Source organism: Epinephelus moara, chromosome 5 (assembly GCF_006386435.1).
Source record: "Epinephelus moara isolate mb chromosome 5, YSFRI_EMoa_1.0, whole genome shotgun sequence".
Lineage (NCBI taxonomy): Eukaryota > Metazoa > Chordata > Actinopteri > Perciformes > Serranidae > Epinephelus > Epinephelus moara.
This window is the reverse complement of record NC_065510.1, coordinates 27,991,493-28,009,405: the sequence shown is the minus strand read 5'-3', so window position 1 is coordinate 28,009,405 and position 17,913 is coordinate 27,991,493. Positions and strand designations below refer to the sequence as shown.

The window sequence follows — 17,913 nt, the reverse complement described above, 5'->3', positions numbered from 1 at the left end:
CTTTCGTGTTTTCAGGTGGGTACAACTGTCCCTTTAAGACGTTGAGCCGTTGGTCAGACACGTTGACGTTCAGTCAACAGTGAGCACGCGCCTGCCTGCCTGTGTCTGAGCTGAACTTCAGTCATCACAAAATAAGAGCTGTTTTTTATTCGCTCTCAGTTTTTATTACAACCTCAGACTTTAGACCATGTTAGCATCATGCTGCGCGATGCTTCCGGTGCGTAACTCCGACCGGTCTGCGCAGGCGTGAGAGGACGGTTCAATAAAAGTCAATCAAATTAAAGACTGGCATACAAAGCTATGACAGCGCTGTCAGGGGAGCTTGTGAGTGAGCATTAGTAAACAGGAAGAAGAGACCGAGAGACACACGACAACTCAACACTAAACTAAACACTAAACCATGTCAAAGCCGGGCAGTACCGGGGGGCGACCCCACACTGGTAACAAGCGGTTCATCAGTGGAGTCGTGGAAGGTGAGCAAACTGGGAGCAGGGGCCCAAACTGGAACACCACACCCCAGTGTTGGGCAGGTTGGAGTACAGCACCTCAAACAAGATGCAAACATCCAAGTTAGGCTGCAAGCTAGCAGGATGAAGTTAGATTTATTCAGATATCAGTCATGTATTGATCGCTTCTGGTAAGGAGACACATTTGGTGCAAACTTGACCTTTGCTTGATGCAGGTTTTTATGGGCGACCATGGACTATGGAGCAGAGAACAGAGCTGTTCAAAAGGTATGTGGCTCCTGCTGTGAGTGAATGAAACAGGAGAATGAATACACTTAAAAAAATCAGTCACATGAAAGCAGAGCCTGTCCTAAAAATGGTATTTGCTTCATATTGAGTGTTGCCCTGTGCTGCTGTTTATTAGATATCCACCTTTAGTTGAGGACACTTGAAAGACTGCCAACACTGGACCATTAATATTTAACACGCATGGATTTGTTGTCTCCCTTCTAACACACAGAATGATCCATTGTACTCAATCATTTCTCATCATTTCCAAACTAACTTAATACTTGATGTAATTGTTGACTGCTGGTGTTGGGTTCCACAGGGAGCAGAAGTGGGGTTTGAACACGTACCTGTACGCCCCCAAGGATGACTACAAACACAGGATGTACTGGAGGGACCTGTACACTGCTGAGGAGGCAGGTGAGTTTCACCCCTTCACATGCTCCCCTTATTCACTGAATAAAATCCCAAATCTTATCTGACTCTTAGACCTGGAGGATGACCTGAGATCACCTGGTAACTAGAAATGAATGACTGTAAGATAGACTCCGAGCAGACAATGAAACTCTTTCCTTTTTCTTTTTTTAATTTAAATTAGATGATGTGACAGATCTGACAATACTACTCAGGTATCAATATTTTCACCCATCTCATCAGGGATAGCTTTCATCTCCCTCATGCATTCATATCCAATGAAGTATCTTGTCTGCGCACACTTGTATCGAGACAGGTGCAAAATTAAATAGCTTCGTTTTGGTGCAACAACTTCCTAATTGTGTACAATGGATTCAATAAGTTTAGATTAAATTTCATTCCCACCTCTGAATTTCAAAAATATCCTTCATACTCTATTGGCGGCATACATAAAACACTAATGGACGCTAATGTTCTGGAAAGATTAAAATAGTTTCTGAAACTAAAAATATCCTTAACTGGACCTGTATTCACATTATGGAGTGCATGTTGGCATCATGATCCTAATTCACAAACTAATGTTGTCAAAAATATAAATTTTTCGAAACATATTGCTGCGCTTTCTTGCCTCTTTTTATTGTGAATGCCTAACAAATGTCATGCTATAGCTTATTTATATGTATATTTTTATAAAAATGTAAAATTATATGCCCTCACTGTCAGTTTTTTCCCCATGGTACTGAAAATGCTATCGATTTTTCCAATTCAATTTAATTCCAGGATTGTGACAACACAAATGCAAACTGAACCAAAAACAATAACACACACCCACAAACTCAAAGGATGTGGTCATTTCTAAACTGTAGTTATCAACTTTTCTCATTTTATGTCAGTGTCATACCAAAGTCCCTCTCTGAGTCATCATTATCTCCTCAGAGACATTGTGTAATTGCTCAGTTTGGAGCCTCTCCTTTGTTAATTAGGTGCATCTTATCAATAATGTTACTGAAGGGCAGTGACGATTTATCATGTCCTAATGACTCCAAGCGTGTATCAAAACATACACTCTCAGTGGACTTTGGGCCGTCACTTATCCCTTTGCAAATATTCAAGGCGTAATAATGTTGGATGTGGGGTGAACAGAACAGCTGATTTAAATTTATTGTGGTGTTTTTGATGATCACAGACTTGAGAATCTACTCTTGGGTAGCCCACAAATGTCCTTATCTTCTTATCGGTTGGCATTGCTCAAACCTAATACTCCAAACTGGGAACCAGTGCATCATTTACTTCCCCTTAAAAACAGCATTCATTTAAAATATTCCCTTAACTAAGAGAACAGTATATTTAATTTCTTATCTCTTATCATTTCCCCAGAACAACTCATCGCCCTGATATCAGCAGCTAAACAGCACAACGTAGAGTTCATCTACGCGATCTCTCCTGGCCTGGACATTACTTTCTCCAACCCCAAAGAGGCTGCCGCCCTGAAGAGGAAACTGGATCAGGTCAGGACTTTGTGTGCAGAGATGAAGGGTGGGTGCACGAGAGATCATTTAATCTCAGCTGTATCTAGCTTCATGGCTCTCTGAGGGTTTGATATGGACACCACATTACTTTGTATGAAACATGAAGCAGTAAATTAGAAGGGTTTGATACACTGTGAGATCAAGGGGCAACTGATGGCACTGATACTGATGCAGGAAGTAGGTTTAATTACTGGTAGAATAACTTTATAAGCCTAAACGAAAATTTGCTTTGACAGTTCACCTGTTGTGAAACAATCTAGATTGATAAAAAGCACCACAGGTAACAGGAAAGATGTGTATTTTTGCTTTTGGGATGAACTGTCCCTTTAAGATCTCCAAACCCAAAGCTGTCCTGTCTCTCCCTCAGGTGAAGCAGTTTGGCTGCAGGTCCTTCTCTTTACTGTTTGATGACATTGAGACTGAGATGTGTCCAGCTGATAAGCAGGCCTTCAGCTCCTTCGCCCACGCTCAGGTGGCCATCACTAATGCGGTGTACCAGCACCTGGGAGACCCTGAGTACTTCCTCTTCTGTCCTACAGGTCAGGCAGCGGGGTTGCCCAACACTGTGGCTAAATGAACGAGCCTAATGCGGTTTGTTTTGTAAAATGTCTCAAATATTATTTTGTCCTGTTGAATACAGGGGAGTTTTAAGCATGTAAGCACTGTGTGCTCTCTTTTGCCACTGTTTTCCATCAATGGCGCATGTTTTGTCCCTGTAACTCCAGATTACTGTGCTGCATTCTGCACTCCCACTGTGTCCCAGTCCTCTTACCTGCACACTGTGGGAGAGAAGCTGCTGCCTGGGATAGACATACTGTGGACTGGTAAGGCCGCACTGACCTAGAGCCTTCACAGAAGTAGCCAAAGGTACAGTTTTATGATGCATATTTTTGCACTCACTCTCCTTTTTGTGTTATTTAGGCCCCAAAGTGGTGTCCCACAAAATCTCTGTTGAGTCCATAGAAGAGGTGTCCTCCGTCCTGAAGAGGCCACCAGTCATATGGGACAATATCCATGCAAACGACTATGACCCACAAAGGCTCTTCCTCGGACCATACAAGGTCAGCTTCTGACTGTAATCTCTATTTATATTTATAATTTGAGATGTGTGTATCAGCTCCAATGTGATCTGTGTCCAGAAATAATTATATCAACGTGATCTTTTCTTGTTAGGATCGTTCCACTGAACTGATTCCCAAACTGAGAGGAGTGCTCACCAATCCCAACTGTGAGTTCTACCCAAACTTCGTGGCCATCCACACTTTGGCTACATGGTGCAAAGCAACCCCTGATGGAGGACAGAGGGATGTAGAGATGGGTGAGTGCACAGTTTTTCTTGAAATGTAATGTACAACTCTCTGTGCTGCCTTTTCATTGCATCTAGCAGCTTTGGCGTAGACGCAGAACAGCCCAGCTCAAATGTGACTTAAACAATACACCAGTACAACTCTAGTGATCGTGGGGAAGGAGATGGGGTGTGTCCTATTTAGATAAATAAGCTCCTCCCCTAATCACATACATGCATAAAGACAGGAATATGTTGCTGAAATATCACATTATACAAAGCGTGTGCAGGTTTCCAGTTTTAAAGTTTTTTTGTTTTTTTTAAATAGTACTAGCATGAACAAAGACCAGTGGCTGCTTGAAATCTTTAGAAAATGGTTGACACAGCCATGGGCAGTTTATGAAATAATGCGACCCTGGGCACAAACATGCAGAAGGCCCCACCACCTCTCCTACAAAGGAGCAAGACATTGTTGTTTTATATCTCTTTGTTGTCAAGCAGTGTCTCTTTGAGGTAATTCTGTGTACTTTTTGTAGTTTTGTGTCTCTTTGTGGTTATTTTGTGTCTCTTTCTTGTCATCTTGTGTCTCCTTGAGGTAATTTTGTGTATTTTGTTGTAGCTTTGTGTCTCTTTGTGGTTGTTTTGTGTCTCTTTGTAGTGATGTTGTATATCTTTGAGGTAATCATGTATATTTTTTATTTTTATTTTTACAGTTTTGTGTCTCTTTGAGGTAATTTTGTGTGGGTTTTTTTGGGGGGTATTTTGTGTCTGGATGTTTTGCCCCTTTTTGCAGTTATTTTGCCTCTCTTTGTGGTCTTTTTGTGTCTCTTTGTTGTAATTTTTGTCTTGCTGATCAGTACCTCTTAACTTGAATGACAGTTTACGGGTGACCTCCATGGACACAGCTTCATTGCTAAGTGTACTGAAATTCTGACTTTTCTTGAGATACTAAACACAGTTTGTCCAATGTTGATAAAACATTGGAATCTGAAACTAGTGACACAGACAGGTGGATAATAGTTATAGAGGCAGAAGCCTGAAATATATAATATCTTTGGAAATGTGGATTCTGTGCAATGTCTCAATGTCTCTGACCGTTATCAGCAGGGGATGAGGAGCAGGACCCCTTCTACAGCCCCCAGAAAGCCCTGACCCTGGCCCTCACTGACTGGCTGCAGGAGTTTCTGAGCACTGATCAACCTGGAGGTATGAAAAAATACTTTTCATTAAACCACAAACAGTGGCAGGGGTGGAAGGTAGAGATGGTGTGGGTATCACGTTAAGACAACATGTGCCATCACTGTCCACGTCTCTCCAGGTCGTCCTGCAGCTCGTCTCAAGAAGGAGTCGTCAGATGAGGAGCCCATGCAGACAGACATGGGAGAGAGCTCCTACATTCCTGGACCTGGGGAGAACCCGCTGTACACAGCAGAGCCTCTGACCCTGGATGACCTGAAGCTGCTGTCGGACCTCTTCTACCTGCCGTACGAACACGGGGCAACAGCCAGGACCATGCTGCAGGAGCTGGATTGGCTCAAGACCCACAGTTGGGATGCCGCTGCAGAAACAGACAAGGTAGTGTTGCATGTTTGAGACTTTTTTCTCCACAGCAGATGATGTTGTGAACAATGTTCTTCACCATCTAAATATATGCTTAAACACAGTTTTCCCAGAGTGTTGAGTGGCGTTCGAGAGCGCAGCGTTTTGATGACATGTGCGAAGCAGTGGTGCAGATGTTCAATCGTCTGTCCAATGCCCCCAACCGCAGCATTCTGTACGACCTCTACAACTACATCTGTGACATCAAGAGTGGGGTTGGCTTGGCTCGAGCCTACATTAAAACACTCGGTAAGACAATCCAAATCTTCTAATGTTCATCAAACCACACAGGCTTGTTTGTAAAAGGTTAGTTGTGTTTCATTATGTTGCTCATCTTTACCCACATTTATAACAAATTTTAATCTGTACTTATTTTTAGTCAGTGTATTACCTACAGTAGATGTCTATCGACACACCCTCAGTTTTGAGAAGCAGGCAGGAGTACTGCCATGGAAGCTAAGCAATGTACTGCTGTGGAAGGGGGCAGTGGCAAACCTTATTTAGCCACCTAAAAAAAGGCCCAACTAAAAAATATCAATATCAGTTTAAGTGTACGCTATATTTAGAATATTTTCACTGCTTTACCTTACTGTTAGACAGCGATTTCCAACAGGGAACTTAAGCCGTAACATCACTCTCTTTAAAGCCAGACTCCATTGAGATAAACACTAATTTAACATTACTAAACACAGGAGTTGCTGGTCTACAGCTGCCGTGATCAGTTAGTTTGTTTGTGTAACTTTGTGACTTTGGGGTTTTAAAGGTTTAGTTTGGACTCACTAAAGTCACACAATAACAAACAATCTAACTGATCGAGGCAGCCGTGGATCAGCAACTCCTGTATTCAGCAAGCTAAAATGACTGTTTTGTCAGTGGAGTCTGGCTTTGAAGAGAGTGATGTAATGGCTTCAGTTCCCCGCCAAAAACGCACTATTTTACAGCAAGGTAACGCAGTTAAAATATTATAATATACCTGTTAATATTATTTTTTAGGTGGGACTGTTTTAGGTTTATAAAACAAGTATTGTTTGTGCACCCATCCACAGCAGTACATCGTTTCCATGGCAGTACTCCTGCCTGCTTCTCCAAAGCGGGGGTGTATTGATTGACAGCTACTGTAGGTAATACAGTGCCCATGGATAAATATCTCATACAACCTAAATTCACAAGATTCATACTATCTCTTTAACCACGTAAGCATCATGTTATAATGTGTTTGCTTTCCTCAGGAGGGCAGGGTCGACCCTCAGCCCAGCCGATGAACGATGATCCTGAACCCTGGGGCTTCAGAGGAGGCCTCTCTGGAGAGTTCCAGGTAATGTCATCTAAAGACTGTGACATATTTGGTCATTTAGGCTACATTAAAGATACCATTTCTCCCATCACTACGTGTCAAGCATCCATCAATATGTTGAATATGATTATCCTCTGTACTTGTAGAGAATGCTGCCATGTCATGGAAACAGGGACCTGTACAGACATCCTCCCATGACGGCGGTCTACTGCATACGGTCGTACTGCCCTGAGGATAAGGTTAGGATTTCAGCTCTTCAGACATTGAGATAATTTTTTGGCTAAAATTCAGTAGTGATGTTACAGTTTTGTTTTCTGGACTAGATGGAGGTGGAAAGGATTTTCACGGAGATGAAGAGCGCAGGAGACGGCAGAGTCCCCTTGATGATGCAGCCTCCACTTATCTGCGACAGGTGAGAGTCAGATTTCACTCTGGAGTATTCATGCTTTTATACTCAAGTCCTAACATTCCCTCTGTCCCCACTGCAGCCTGTCAACAGGTGAGATCTCCCCTTCCCCTCAGTGTGGTCTTGTTCTGGAGGATGAGATTGGGGTGTGTGGTTACGCCCTGGCGCTCATTGATGCCAAACCAGCTGCAGCCAAGATTCAGGTAATCAGCGTCTGAGTAGTTTCCAAAATACCAGATGAAGATACAGAGCGTTAATTGTTTTGTTTTTATCTCAAACCTCCAGAGGGCAGTAAGTGACTCAGTGTTGAAGGACTTCCCCTCCCTGGTTACCATACAAGTGCTGCCCCGGGTCACTGATCCCTCTCCAGCCAAGCGTATGATTGGTCAGCTGTTGTCCTCCATCAGGAGCAGTGGTAGGTCAAGGCCTCTGATAATTCTTAGATGAGCCTCATGAAACTGGCCTGTAATCAATTCATAAACTCAGGTTTAACAGGCTGCATATTCTCCACAAGGAGGCGCTGCTCAGTCAGTCACAGCAGCTCCACACCTGCCAACTCCTGCTAGCAGCGTCTGTTTATTCATGCACATGTAGGCATATTGGGGTCATTTAAAACTCATAGTTTTAAATTCTTATATTCTTATTGTTATATGCTTCATCACAGTTCTGAATCCTCATGCACCACAGCTGTGCCATGAGACTATCAGCTGGTTTTGTGAGCTTTGCATCTATGAATCTGCACGACTTTGTACCAGTGTCAATGAATTCCATTTTGAAGCACAATCCTCGAAATTTCAAACATCTTCTTTGTTTCCCTTTCCCCAACTTTCAAGGTTCCAGAGGAGCGTTCTGTGAGTTGAGGCAGAGCGATCGCAGGATGCTCGACTTCTACACTAAACTGGGCTCCGTCAAACCCATACAAATCACCGGACTACCTGAAGGCATCCTTGCCATGGGGACAAGCCTGTGAACAAGATCGATCACAAGGATTTTCCTCAGGTTTGAAATGTTGAGAGATGAAACTGTGACTAATTGCTAACTTTGCATCATGTCAAACTAAACTCCATCGTCATTTCTGATCAGTTAATATCATTTGATATGATTTGTGTAATCTAGTAACCATCACCATTCGCCAGTGTCCTCCTACAAAGCTGTAACAATAGTCGAGGAAACGCTAAATGAAATCTGAGTAACAGATGTGTAATGCAAAATACTACTGATTTTGTAGACATTAATATTTTAAATTGTAAAGTGATTATTTTTGAGATAAATTTGTTGTTTTAACCCAGCACAATAAAAACGTTAAAAAAAATGTTCTGATTTGTTGCATCTGACACTTCACAGTTGGCGACATTAAAAACAAGACGTATACACAACAAAACATTCAAACAAGATAATTTATTTCTTTGTATTTTGAGAGGGTACAAAATGAATATATGAATGGTTACTGTTTAAATAAAATAGCTGGTGTTTCAATTATTCTCTGGCTTAAGAAACTAATGATATTCAGTCTATTAAAATGTGTGAGAACCATTTGTGGACCTGCTCAGAAGAACTCATCACATGTGCTTTATGAATCAGAAGTTGATATGCATCCAGTAATTAGACCCATTACATCAATAGAAATCAAATAACAGAGACTTCAGTGTGTGTGAAAATGAAGATAAAACATAATGCAATGAGTGAGTTTAATATTTCAAGTAATTGAAGGACATTCGTTTCTCTTCTTTAAAATATTTTATCCTGTTTGTTCCCCTGAGTGTCTGACCAGCAGAGTTCGGCTGCAGGAGAGGAGATCCACATTACCCGGGGCCAGATGCATAAATTATGTGTTTGCAAAAGAAATATGCTTACACCACAATAACCGGTACTTATAAAGGAAGAATGTGCGATAAGAATGTGCGCAACTCACACATTCTTCCAACCAGGCGTACACACATTTTTAGCTGAGCTAGTTTCGGGTGAAATGATAAGGAGGAGATTAAAAACAAGTTGAGAAACAGATAACATTTTTAGGTTATCACCATCACTGACTGTGATATCATTTTTGCAGTCTAAACAGTGCTTTGTAACATTTCAACAAAGGCACATTCATAAATTAAATTTTGAAGTGTCTGAGTGATGAATTTCGTCATCATTTTCATTCACATTCATCTCCCTGTTAGTCATCATTTGATATTGTCCTGTGAAGCACTTTATAAAGTCAGTTTCAACATGAGCGCTGTGAATGTATCACTGATCATCCTTCTGACGTTTAACAATAATGATGATTGAGATTTTACCGTGATGATGGTTTGCAGATATGTGATCAATTGGTGAAATAGAAGCTACAAATATCCACAGCTGTGTGTATTGACAGCTGCTCTGCTACCATTAGAGGCCCTCACTGATGCGACAGTTCATGAAATTGCACTTTCTTTATTGTGCGTCTTATTTACAAGTCTAATGAGTGGTGGTATAGATATGTAAACAGATGTTTAAGGGCATTTCTACAAGCATTTATGGCGAACTGTGGGTGTGGAAATCAGGCTTGTGCATGTGCCACAATCATCAAGATTTAGAGAACAGGATCAGGTGCCGCACAGCTTTATAAATCGGACAAATCGGCACATTTCTGCCTTTGTGCCTACACACAGTTTTAGTCATGAACCTACGCAGAGTTTTATGCATCTGGCCCCTTGTGTTTGATAGACTGACTGCTACTCGTATATAAAGTTTTCTTTTAACCCAGACTCCTCTGGAATATCAGTAGTGTCTAATTATAAAAGTGTTTAAAATCTTATTGGGTGGTGACCGTTTCTGTAACAGCGAGTCAGTTGTGTCGCCTTAACATGTCACATATAAACTGAAGTGGTGACACTTAATTGTCCTCCCTGGTGGTGGTGCAGCGTTCTCCTGCCCTTTCTCTTGCTCCTCTCATTTATCACACAATATAATTATAAAATATATATTTTTGGGTCATACGACATTATTGCACAGTAGAACTGAGGGGAATGTAATACTAAGGACTCAAAGGAACAGTGTTGCACGTGTACAGTCCAGTCTAAACTACAGAGGACCCCTGCAGATTTATTTATCCTCCAGGACTGTGTGCACTTTCAGCGCCGTCCTCAAATGAATTCCAGCCCCTCAAACTTCACATCCCCTATCTTTGTCTCGGGCATAAGCACCCGACCGTCTAGCGTAAATGCAATGATGTAGGTGGCAATCTTGCCTGCATCCTCCTCTGATTTCAGGGCGAGAATTATCTGATCGTCTGTGTCTGGGACAAATTTAAACGAGGAGAAGCCGTGGGTTGGGTTGAGGGGTCCAACGTGCCGCACTGTTATGTAGCTGAAGTCTGCGGGGCAGGACAGGAGGAGGTTGGTGGCGCGCCGCTCGTCTGCCGTCTCTTCATAGTGCTCGTGACTGGCACGGCGAGGGAGGAAGAACCAGCGCTGGAGACGCTCGCTCCACGCTGCTGATTCATGGATAAGGTAGCCTATAGAACAAGCAGAGTTGAAGAACGGAGAGTTAACAGATGAATTATGGAGACTGTGTGTAAATGTGACTGCCAATTATGGGTGTCATTTCTTCTTCATTCTCCTATGTAGATATAAATGTCTCATTATAAGGTAACAAAAACGCAATTCTTATTTTCAGGTGATTTATTCATATACACTGAGGCCTAGTCCACCAAGCACGGGTATTTTTAAAAACAAACTTTTTTGGCCTCCAGTTTTTATAAAATCTGCGTCCATACGAGCGGTGTAATAAAAATACCTCCGTCCACATGACACTGCAAATTCCACTATCAAGCAATGTAATACACATGCCAAAGCAGTAGGTGGCGATATAACTCCTAACTGTAAGGCCATTGTAGCCAATAAGAAGGAAATAAAACGTCATTACCGGAAAAACAACAAGTGCGAAAAATCTGTATAATAATAATATATATATATATTTATTTATATATTTAATATGCTGCTAAATAGCAGCAGTATTTTATTTAGGTTCATCCTCAAATCGTCTCTCGCACACACTGGATTGGGTAATAACACAGCTGTTTTCTGTTTACGTCGCACACTGTGACATCATACAATGGAAACGAGACAAAATAACTGCGGTTATCTTGTCCACACATGACTGCTGACACCGGACTTTTCCAAAAAGTTCACCCTGGACTCCGGTTACAAATAACTCCGGTTACAGGGGCCCAAAACTGCGGTTACGTGTGGATGAAAGGCCAAACCGTGAGCAAAGAGTCACGGTTTTATAAATACCCGCGTCGGTCTGGACAGCCCCTCAATCTTTAAAGATGCAAATACAACACTTCATTTCAATTAAATTAAATGTAAACTTTAAATAGTTTTACTGCAACCATTTATTTCAAGGTTTTATTTGTCTATTTTTGGATGAAGAAACCCCTGACATCTGAAACCCAATCTACACTCTTGGTGCAAATTCAGTAATTGTTGTAAGTGGACAGGACTATAAAGAAGAAGAAGAGGAAACAAACAAACAAAAAAGGTCAGGACCTGGTGGTTGTATCCCTGTTGCGCTCCGCAGGGCGTTGTAGTGCGGCACCCAGTTCTCATGCTGCACATCACCATGGTGGCCCACAACTTTCACCCACTCTGGGTGGTTGTTGACGACTTCTCCAGAGGTTGTGGTCCACTCTTTCCCCAGGCCGCCAACATACAAGTGTTCATCCTTCACTGCCAGCCACTCTGCTTTGAATCCTGCACACAGAACAAGGACTGGTTTGTAAGAGGGAATGTAAACCTCGTAAAATGGCCGCCAACCTTTCCAAAGTTGTTTGCTACAACAATACGGCACATCACACATTGAAACAATCTAAGAAAGGCTATAGTGGCTATCTTTATACTATATTTTTGGAATTCCATTCTCAAATTTTTGAGTGCAAAACAAAGAATGTACAAATCAAAGGATCTACATGTATACAATGGATAGAGTGAGCGACTTTTGGAGACTGACCTTTGGAGACTGAGCCATCCCCATCAGGTAATATAACCCAGGGAACAGCCTGGTTGCCCTCGATCCTGTACACCACGCCTGTGCGGTCGTCCACACTGTACAGCTGACCGTTGAACGTCACCAGCTCGGACAGCTCCATACCTGCAGCACAGCAAGTCAAACAGTGAGGTAACCAACATACTGATGAGAAAACACAAACATTGTGAGCAGAGATCAGTTTGTGTCCCTCTACCTCGTCCTTTCTCAGCCAGATGACTCTCCAGTGTGACAGTCTCAGCATCCCACTCCACCTCCAGTCTGTCAGCGCTATCCGAAACAGTCAGGTACCCTCTTTTCATGTAGCTGAACCACGTCTGATCCTTAGAGCTACGTGACGCTGTGTCCAGATCTGCAACCACACCAATCCGGTAACGAATGCCATGCTTTGTCTTCTCTGGAGGACTTAACGGGTATGTGTCATTGTAAGGTTTTTCCGCTCTCTGGTGCCGGGAGAGGCCTCGTGCAGTTTGTCTGTTAATGTCCCTGAAGACGTCACCGTCACCCTCACTGTGCAGTTGCAAACTGTGAAACCTGTTGCGGTTGTAACCTCTGGTGACAGTGTCTCTGTCCCCGACTGTCCGGTGCAGGTATAACATGAGCACTAAAGCCAGCAGGGTGGCCACAGTGATCGCCCGCCATTTAGGGTGGAAGCGTGAGTCTGAGGAGGCAGCTTGTGTCATGGACGCCAAGGCCAGGGGGAGGCCTCGGACGGCAACACCAAAGGAGGTCATGGAAGTATCTTCTCCATCCTCACTGTCAGGCTTGGACTGGGGGTGATGACCACTATAGCCTGGGATAGAGAAGCACATCCGATCAGAGGCTTGATGACGGACGTGGTTGCACAAAATGTAAATGATAATAAAACTGACAAAGAGGAGAAAAGTGCATTTGCATAAACTGTAAGAATTATTAAATTGTTTTAAACATGCCAAGTCTGCTTAACATTTCTTAAGGTATTCAAATCACATGTCAAATTGTCTTGTTTATTGTTCATTACATGGTACAAATGGCATTGTTTTCAGCTGACAAGGATCAAATCACTGTTTGTGAAGCTGTGTATTGTTAATTTCATCAAACTCTGTGTAAAGTTTAAATAAAAAACACTGAAAACAATAGCTGGGGAAGATAAAACAATAAACATGGGGGAGGAGGACAACATGTCAGAAAAATGGGCTGTTGTTCCCATTGTTCTTTGTACACAACGGAGTACTGTTCTCGCAGAACCTCTAATATGCATACTGAGTAGGAAGCTGGGGCGTCTTCTCAGAACGACAAGCATATCACTAACTTCACTGTGTTCTGATGTTCATGTCAAATGACTTTGTCTCTCTGAGCCCCAAAGATATTCGTTTGTAAAATGACATATCACTAGTGCTGTGTGTGGAAACAGCCAGCTCCTGATGATCATCTATTCCTATAATTCTTCTGTGTAGTAGAAGTTTGACACCTCTCATGCCTGTTGTAGTCTTCTATTGGTAGTACACGTCAATGTTATAAACAACTTATCTAAAGCTAAAAGCCAGAAAACACATTTAACACCTGTGATTTCACCAAATGTCAAGATCTAAAACTGTGCTAACAATGTGCAGAAGATCATGGGATCCACAGACTGAACCCACATGTGCTAATGAATTATAGTTTCCTCTTTAGATATACATACAGATGGTTTCATTTGAGTTACAAAAAGGTCTGACAAACCGGTATAGGGCTGGTATGTATATGTACATGCCAACAGACAACCTGCCTGCTGAAATACGAGAGGTGTGCTTGGTCTGTGAGAACAACAGTACCAAGGTGACCCTCAACCTTTCCGTTGTCAATGGCAACCATAGTTATAGTAAATACGCTTCAGCACAGTCATGGGTTAAGCTCCCTCAACCCGTCTGCACTGAGTCATTAAAACATTTAAACATGCCTTTAATAGTAGTCAAACACAACCAACAATACTTAAATTTACTAGATTTTTTTTTTTTTTTTGCAAATATAGCACACCAGACCTTTATTCCTGCTGTTTAGAAAGCAATTTCCTGAAAAAGTGAACCAGTTTCCTAGCAATAAGGAATGATTGCTCCAGATTTAAAAATATGATTGAAGCATAATCTTACAAGAAGTTAGTGTGACAACAAATTCAGCTTTACAATAAAGGGGATCTTGAGCAGTGGAGGATAATGCAACTGTATATTAAACATTTATTGCAGCGCTAAAGCAATATCTAGGTGGGACTGAAGTAGCAGAGCACTTGTGTAATTAAACTGATAAATCATCACCATTTAGCAATGACCCAAAATAGGCCAACTGTCACCACAGCATTAACAAAATGTTTCTGTGAAAGAACAATATCAGCCTGAGAGAATAGTCTGCTTTAATCACTACTATCTTAAAAGTATGGGTGACAACACAAACCAGTTTTTAGAAATATTTACCAAGAGGCTGTTTAGTATTACTGTAGTGCACCACATAATCTAACATCCTTTACAGCTGGTAACCATTACTTCTCTTCTGTCTCTTCAGCAGCCCTCCACACAAACTCATACTCCTTAACTAACATGCTCTTTAACACACACAAACAAATACACACACACACACACACACACACACACACACACACACACACACACACACACACACACACACACACACGGACATGTCAAATTGGCACACTCTCCACCAATATATAATGCCCTTATTGTCGCTATTGTATGCACGGCCCCTGTTTCCCATCCCGCGATGCACAGACCCAAACACTGCCTCCCTGTATGCTATATGCTGTGTGAAGAATTCAATTATTCACCCTTCCTTCGCCTCTTCTCCTCTGAACACGCTGTAACCATCATGCTGTTTGCCTTCGCACGCATCCCATGATAAACTCCACGTCCCTTCGACCACTGTGTCCCGCATGAATAACTGATCTCTATCTCACCAAGTCTCCTCCTTTTCTCTCCATGACACTCTGAAGTTTCTACCCCTGCTTGTTGAGTCTAGAAAAAAAAAGTGAGGCTTCTCTAAAAATGGTAATGCTTAGAAAGGTGAGGCTGGAAACCAAACCTGTAAAAGGTATAGCGTGTCTGAGTTTTAACAACAGTGGGATTAAGAAAGAATAAGGCCTGGTCAGCAATTACTGATTAGCAGTGAGCACATTGAATTTTGAACAAAGAGTTTTGAAACCAGTTTTAATAGCCAAGGCTGCACTTTGAATGAGGGCTTATTTTAAATGTGGTTGGATGTTACCACACAATATATATAAGCCCAAATCCCCTGGATGGCTTTAATACGTCTAAGTCTCACCATTATGTCTCATGCCCACAGTGTCATTTAAGGTCACAACATGGGCAGCACCCGCCTCTAAATATGCATCTGTGTGTGAGATTCTAGCACTGCTTATGAAAGGATGTCAATCAACAGAAACTGTATAATTTCCCATTTTACTACTATTTTTTATACCAGTTTATAGAGCAAAACTACCCAATATTTGCAGGTTACAGCTTTAAAATGTGAAATGTTGCTTGCTTCCCTTCATTTATATTAGGGTTGATTTATTTATTTGACTGAAAGACAATCTTAACTCTCACTGACTGGCTTTTTCTGGAGCTTTTAACACATCTCTCCTGTGAGAGGAGTTTACTGTGTTGTCATAGACATGTCATAATGCTTGAAGCTAGGAGCTGGACCCTAAGTTAAGGTTTTATTTCTGTCAAACTATGGTTTCCTACTATGATGCGCTGCTTAATTATTGTCTGTGACTGTTATTTAGCACATGTAGGTGTGACGGAGATGTCTCAGTGTTATGGTATTTATATGTATCTCATTCTACACAGATTTCAGTTTGAGTCACATCCAACTGGATGAATAAACAGGGAAAACCTCCAGTGTAAATGTTTGTGTCTTCCGTTGGTTTAATCTGACCTTCAGAAACACTCATAATCATAACAAAACCTATCCAAGTTAACAGAAACACCTCCTTTTACTATTAACATATATTCGATAATAGAGGAAGATGCTACAGGCTTGTGTTGCCTTAACACTGACCAATAACACTTCCAACAGTTTCCAAGACCTTCTTAGTACTGTATACTGTTGAGTCAACTTAAAACACAAAAGCACTAGTGCTTACCTGGTCTTTGTTGGTGATAAGGGTCTGTTCATTATTTATAAGGAGGAAGGGGTTGGTGCAAAAAGGGGGAGGCATGTCATCATTTTTTTTAAGCATTGGGGAGGGATTTATGTTTTTTAAGTTGGCTTAGGGGAGGGGCATACAGATTTAAATGGCTGTATTTCGTATTAATTCTACTCAAAACCTAGGCATGTCTTCTTAAAAAAGCATACAATGGGCATCAGGGTTGGAAAGCAAGTCAAGCAGCCACTTGCATATTTTACCAGCATTTGGCTGGTGGCTGGTGCTAATTTCCAGCTCTGATGGGTATGCAAAAATCAGGCATGTTTTCTTTAAACATTTGCTAAAATAACACATTTTATCATTGCCGAAAAACTGTAAAAACAGACATTATGTTACATTTTGAAATTTCCAAAAGGTCCTTGGACAACGAATGCTTCCATTAGAAAAACAATTATAACCAGATATTTCATGAAATCACTTTAGGCTATATCTCATTTAAAATTTGGCCAAAAATAAACTATCTCCACTGACTAACCACCAGCATGCAAGACAAGAGTGTAAAGCCATGGCTTCTTCAAACTCAGGATTTCTCCTTTAACTTTACTTTTAACTTTTACACATCGAAGGGTAAGTGTTAAAAATCGAATAACAAATTTAATTTTATGGTGGGGCCTCCATCAGTGACTGGCACTTTCCCCAGTCAGTCATAACGGCACAAGGGAAAATATCTGTAGCTTTGAAAAGGGTCAAAATTTAAAATAAATAAAACACCCCTTTCCTCTGCTACGTAAAGAACAGTCCCTAACAGATTAACAATATGGCTGAAGAGACATTTCTTTCTTGATAATGGATGCAATTTCACGCTACAGCTCCCTCTTCCCCCATACCTGTGCTCTCAGACAGCCACGACGGCACAGAGTCATGACGAGTCAGTGAAGCTCCCCCCGGCAACACTTGTAAACTTTGACCAGCTCCATTAAAGTAAACAAAACGTTAAACCTCTAATCTTAACACAAATTCAATCACACTAAAGTTAAACGATATAAAGCCGACGTACTTCTGAATAAAATACATCAGTTAGCACCGCTAAACACTTCCTTATATAAAGAGCCGAGGAGACAGCGGTTCCATTTAAACGGTTAGCTACAATGCTAACGGCAGCTAGCAACTTGAGCTCGCGAGCATTAACCTCTGACATGCTAACGGTAATAACGAGCTTAGTCACCGGACTTAAGACGCCGAGGAGTTAGGATTTATCTAGTCGTCATTTCGTGACTGTTAAAAATCTCAGGGCTTACCTGGTACAGAGGGTCCTCATGCCCGACCGGCTGGCCATATTTGATGGACTGTTAGGTTAGCAACCTCTAGACGATTAGCTCCTCCTGTCTGGAGCCTGAGGCAACTGAACTGATGGCGTCAACTGCCCACAGTCTGTCAGAAACTTCACTGATATCCAAAATACATCTCACCACTCCCTGTGACTCACAATCAGTTTTTCCTCAGGGTGACAAAAAGGAATAAC

The 17,913-nt window shown here is 41.7% G+C and overlaps 2 protein-coding genes across 5 annotated transcripts; one reads left to right on the top strand and one right to left on the bottom strand.

Moving 5' to 3' along the window:
* ogal (O-GlcNAcase like) lies at positions 1–8,552 on the top strand. 2 transcript variants are annotated; one of them, XM_050044225.1, is made up of 17 exons: positions 1–473; positions 683–734; positions 1,057–1,154; positions 2,526–2,656; positions 3,045–3,216; positions 3,403–3,501; positions 3,599–3,738; positions 3,851–3,995; positions 5,070–5,168; positions 5,281–5,537; positions 5,627–5,810; positions 6,791–6,876; positions 7,002–7,094; positions 7,179–7,267; positions 7,344–7,464; positions 7,547–7,676; positions 8,095–8,552. In XM_050044225.1, the coding sequence occupies exons 1-17, from the start codon at positions 401–403 to the stop codon at positions 8,229–8,231; spliced, it is 2,106 nt and encodes a 701-aa protein (XP_049900182.1). In that variant the 5' UTR covers positions 1–400; the 3' UTR covers positions 8,232–8,552. The 2 variants fall into 2 exon arrangements, with proteins under 2 accessions (XP_049900182.1, XP_049900181.1); XM_050044224.1 differs by having other exon boundaries at positions 6–473; positions 5,067–5,168.
* An 87-nt stretch (positions 8,553–8,639) lies between these two features.
* cant1b (calcium activated nucleotidase 1b) lies at positions 8,640–17,913 on the bottom strand. 3 transcript variants are annotated; one of them, XM_050044226.1, is made up of 5 exons: positions 17,690–17,913; positions 12,471–13,067; positions 12,239–12,379; positions 11,779–11,982; positions 8,640–10,742 (listed from the first exon to the last, which is right to left on the bottom strand). In XM_050044226.1, the coding sequence occupies exons 2-5, from the start codon at positions 13,006–13,008 to the stop codon at positions 10,372–10,374; spliced, it is 1,254 nt and encodes a 417-aa protein (XP_049900183.1). In that variant the 5' UTR covers positions 13,009–13,067; positions 17,690–17,913; the 3' UTR covers positions 8,640–10,371. The 3 variants fall into 3 exon arrangements, with proteins under 3 accessions (XP_049900183.1, XP_049900184.1, XP_049900185.1); XM_050044227.1 differs by lacking the exon at positions 17,690–17,913 and adding an exon at positions 17,279–17,567; XM_050044228.1 differs by lacking the exon at positions 17,690–17,913 and adding an exon at positions 15,069–15,147.

Bases quoted from the DNA above. Each gene is read 5' to 3' on its own strand.
- cant1b (XM_050044228.1), bottom strand. From the start codon at position 15,132: ATGCGTGCGAAGGCAAACAGCATGATGGTTACAGCGTGTTCAGAGGAG. The intron at 13,068-15,068 runs GTGAATAATTGA...TCTCTATCCCAG, and splicing joins GGAGAAGAGGCGAAGGAAGG to GCTATAGTGGTCATCACCCC. The intron at 11,983-12,238 runs GTCAGTCTCCAA...TTCTGTGTGCAG, and splicing joins GGATGGCTCAGTCTCCAAAG to GATTCAAAGCAGAGTGGCTG.
- ogal (XM_050044224.1), top strand. From the start codon at position 401: ATGTCAAAGCCGGGCAGTACCGGGGGGCGACCCCACACTGGTAACAAG. The intron at 474-682 runs GTGAGCAAACTG...TGCTTGATGCAG, and splicing joins CATCAGTGGAGTCGTGGAAG to GTTTTTATGGGCGACCATGG. The intron at 7,677-8,094 runs GTAGGTCAAGGC...CCAACTTTCAAG, and splicing joins GTCCTCCATCAGGAGCAGTG to GTTCCAGAGGAGCGTTCTGT.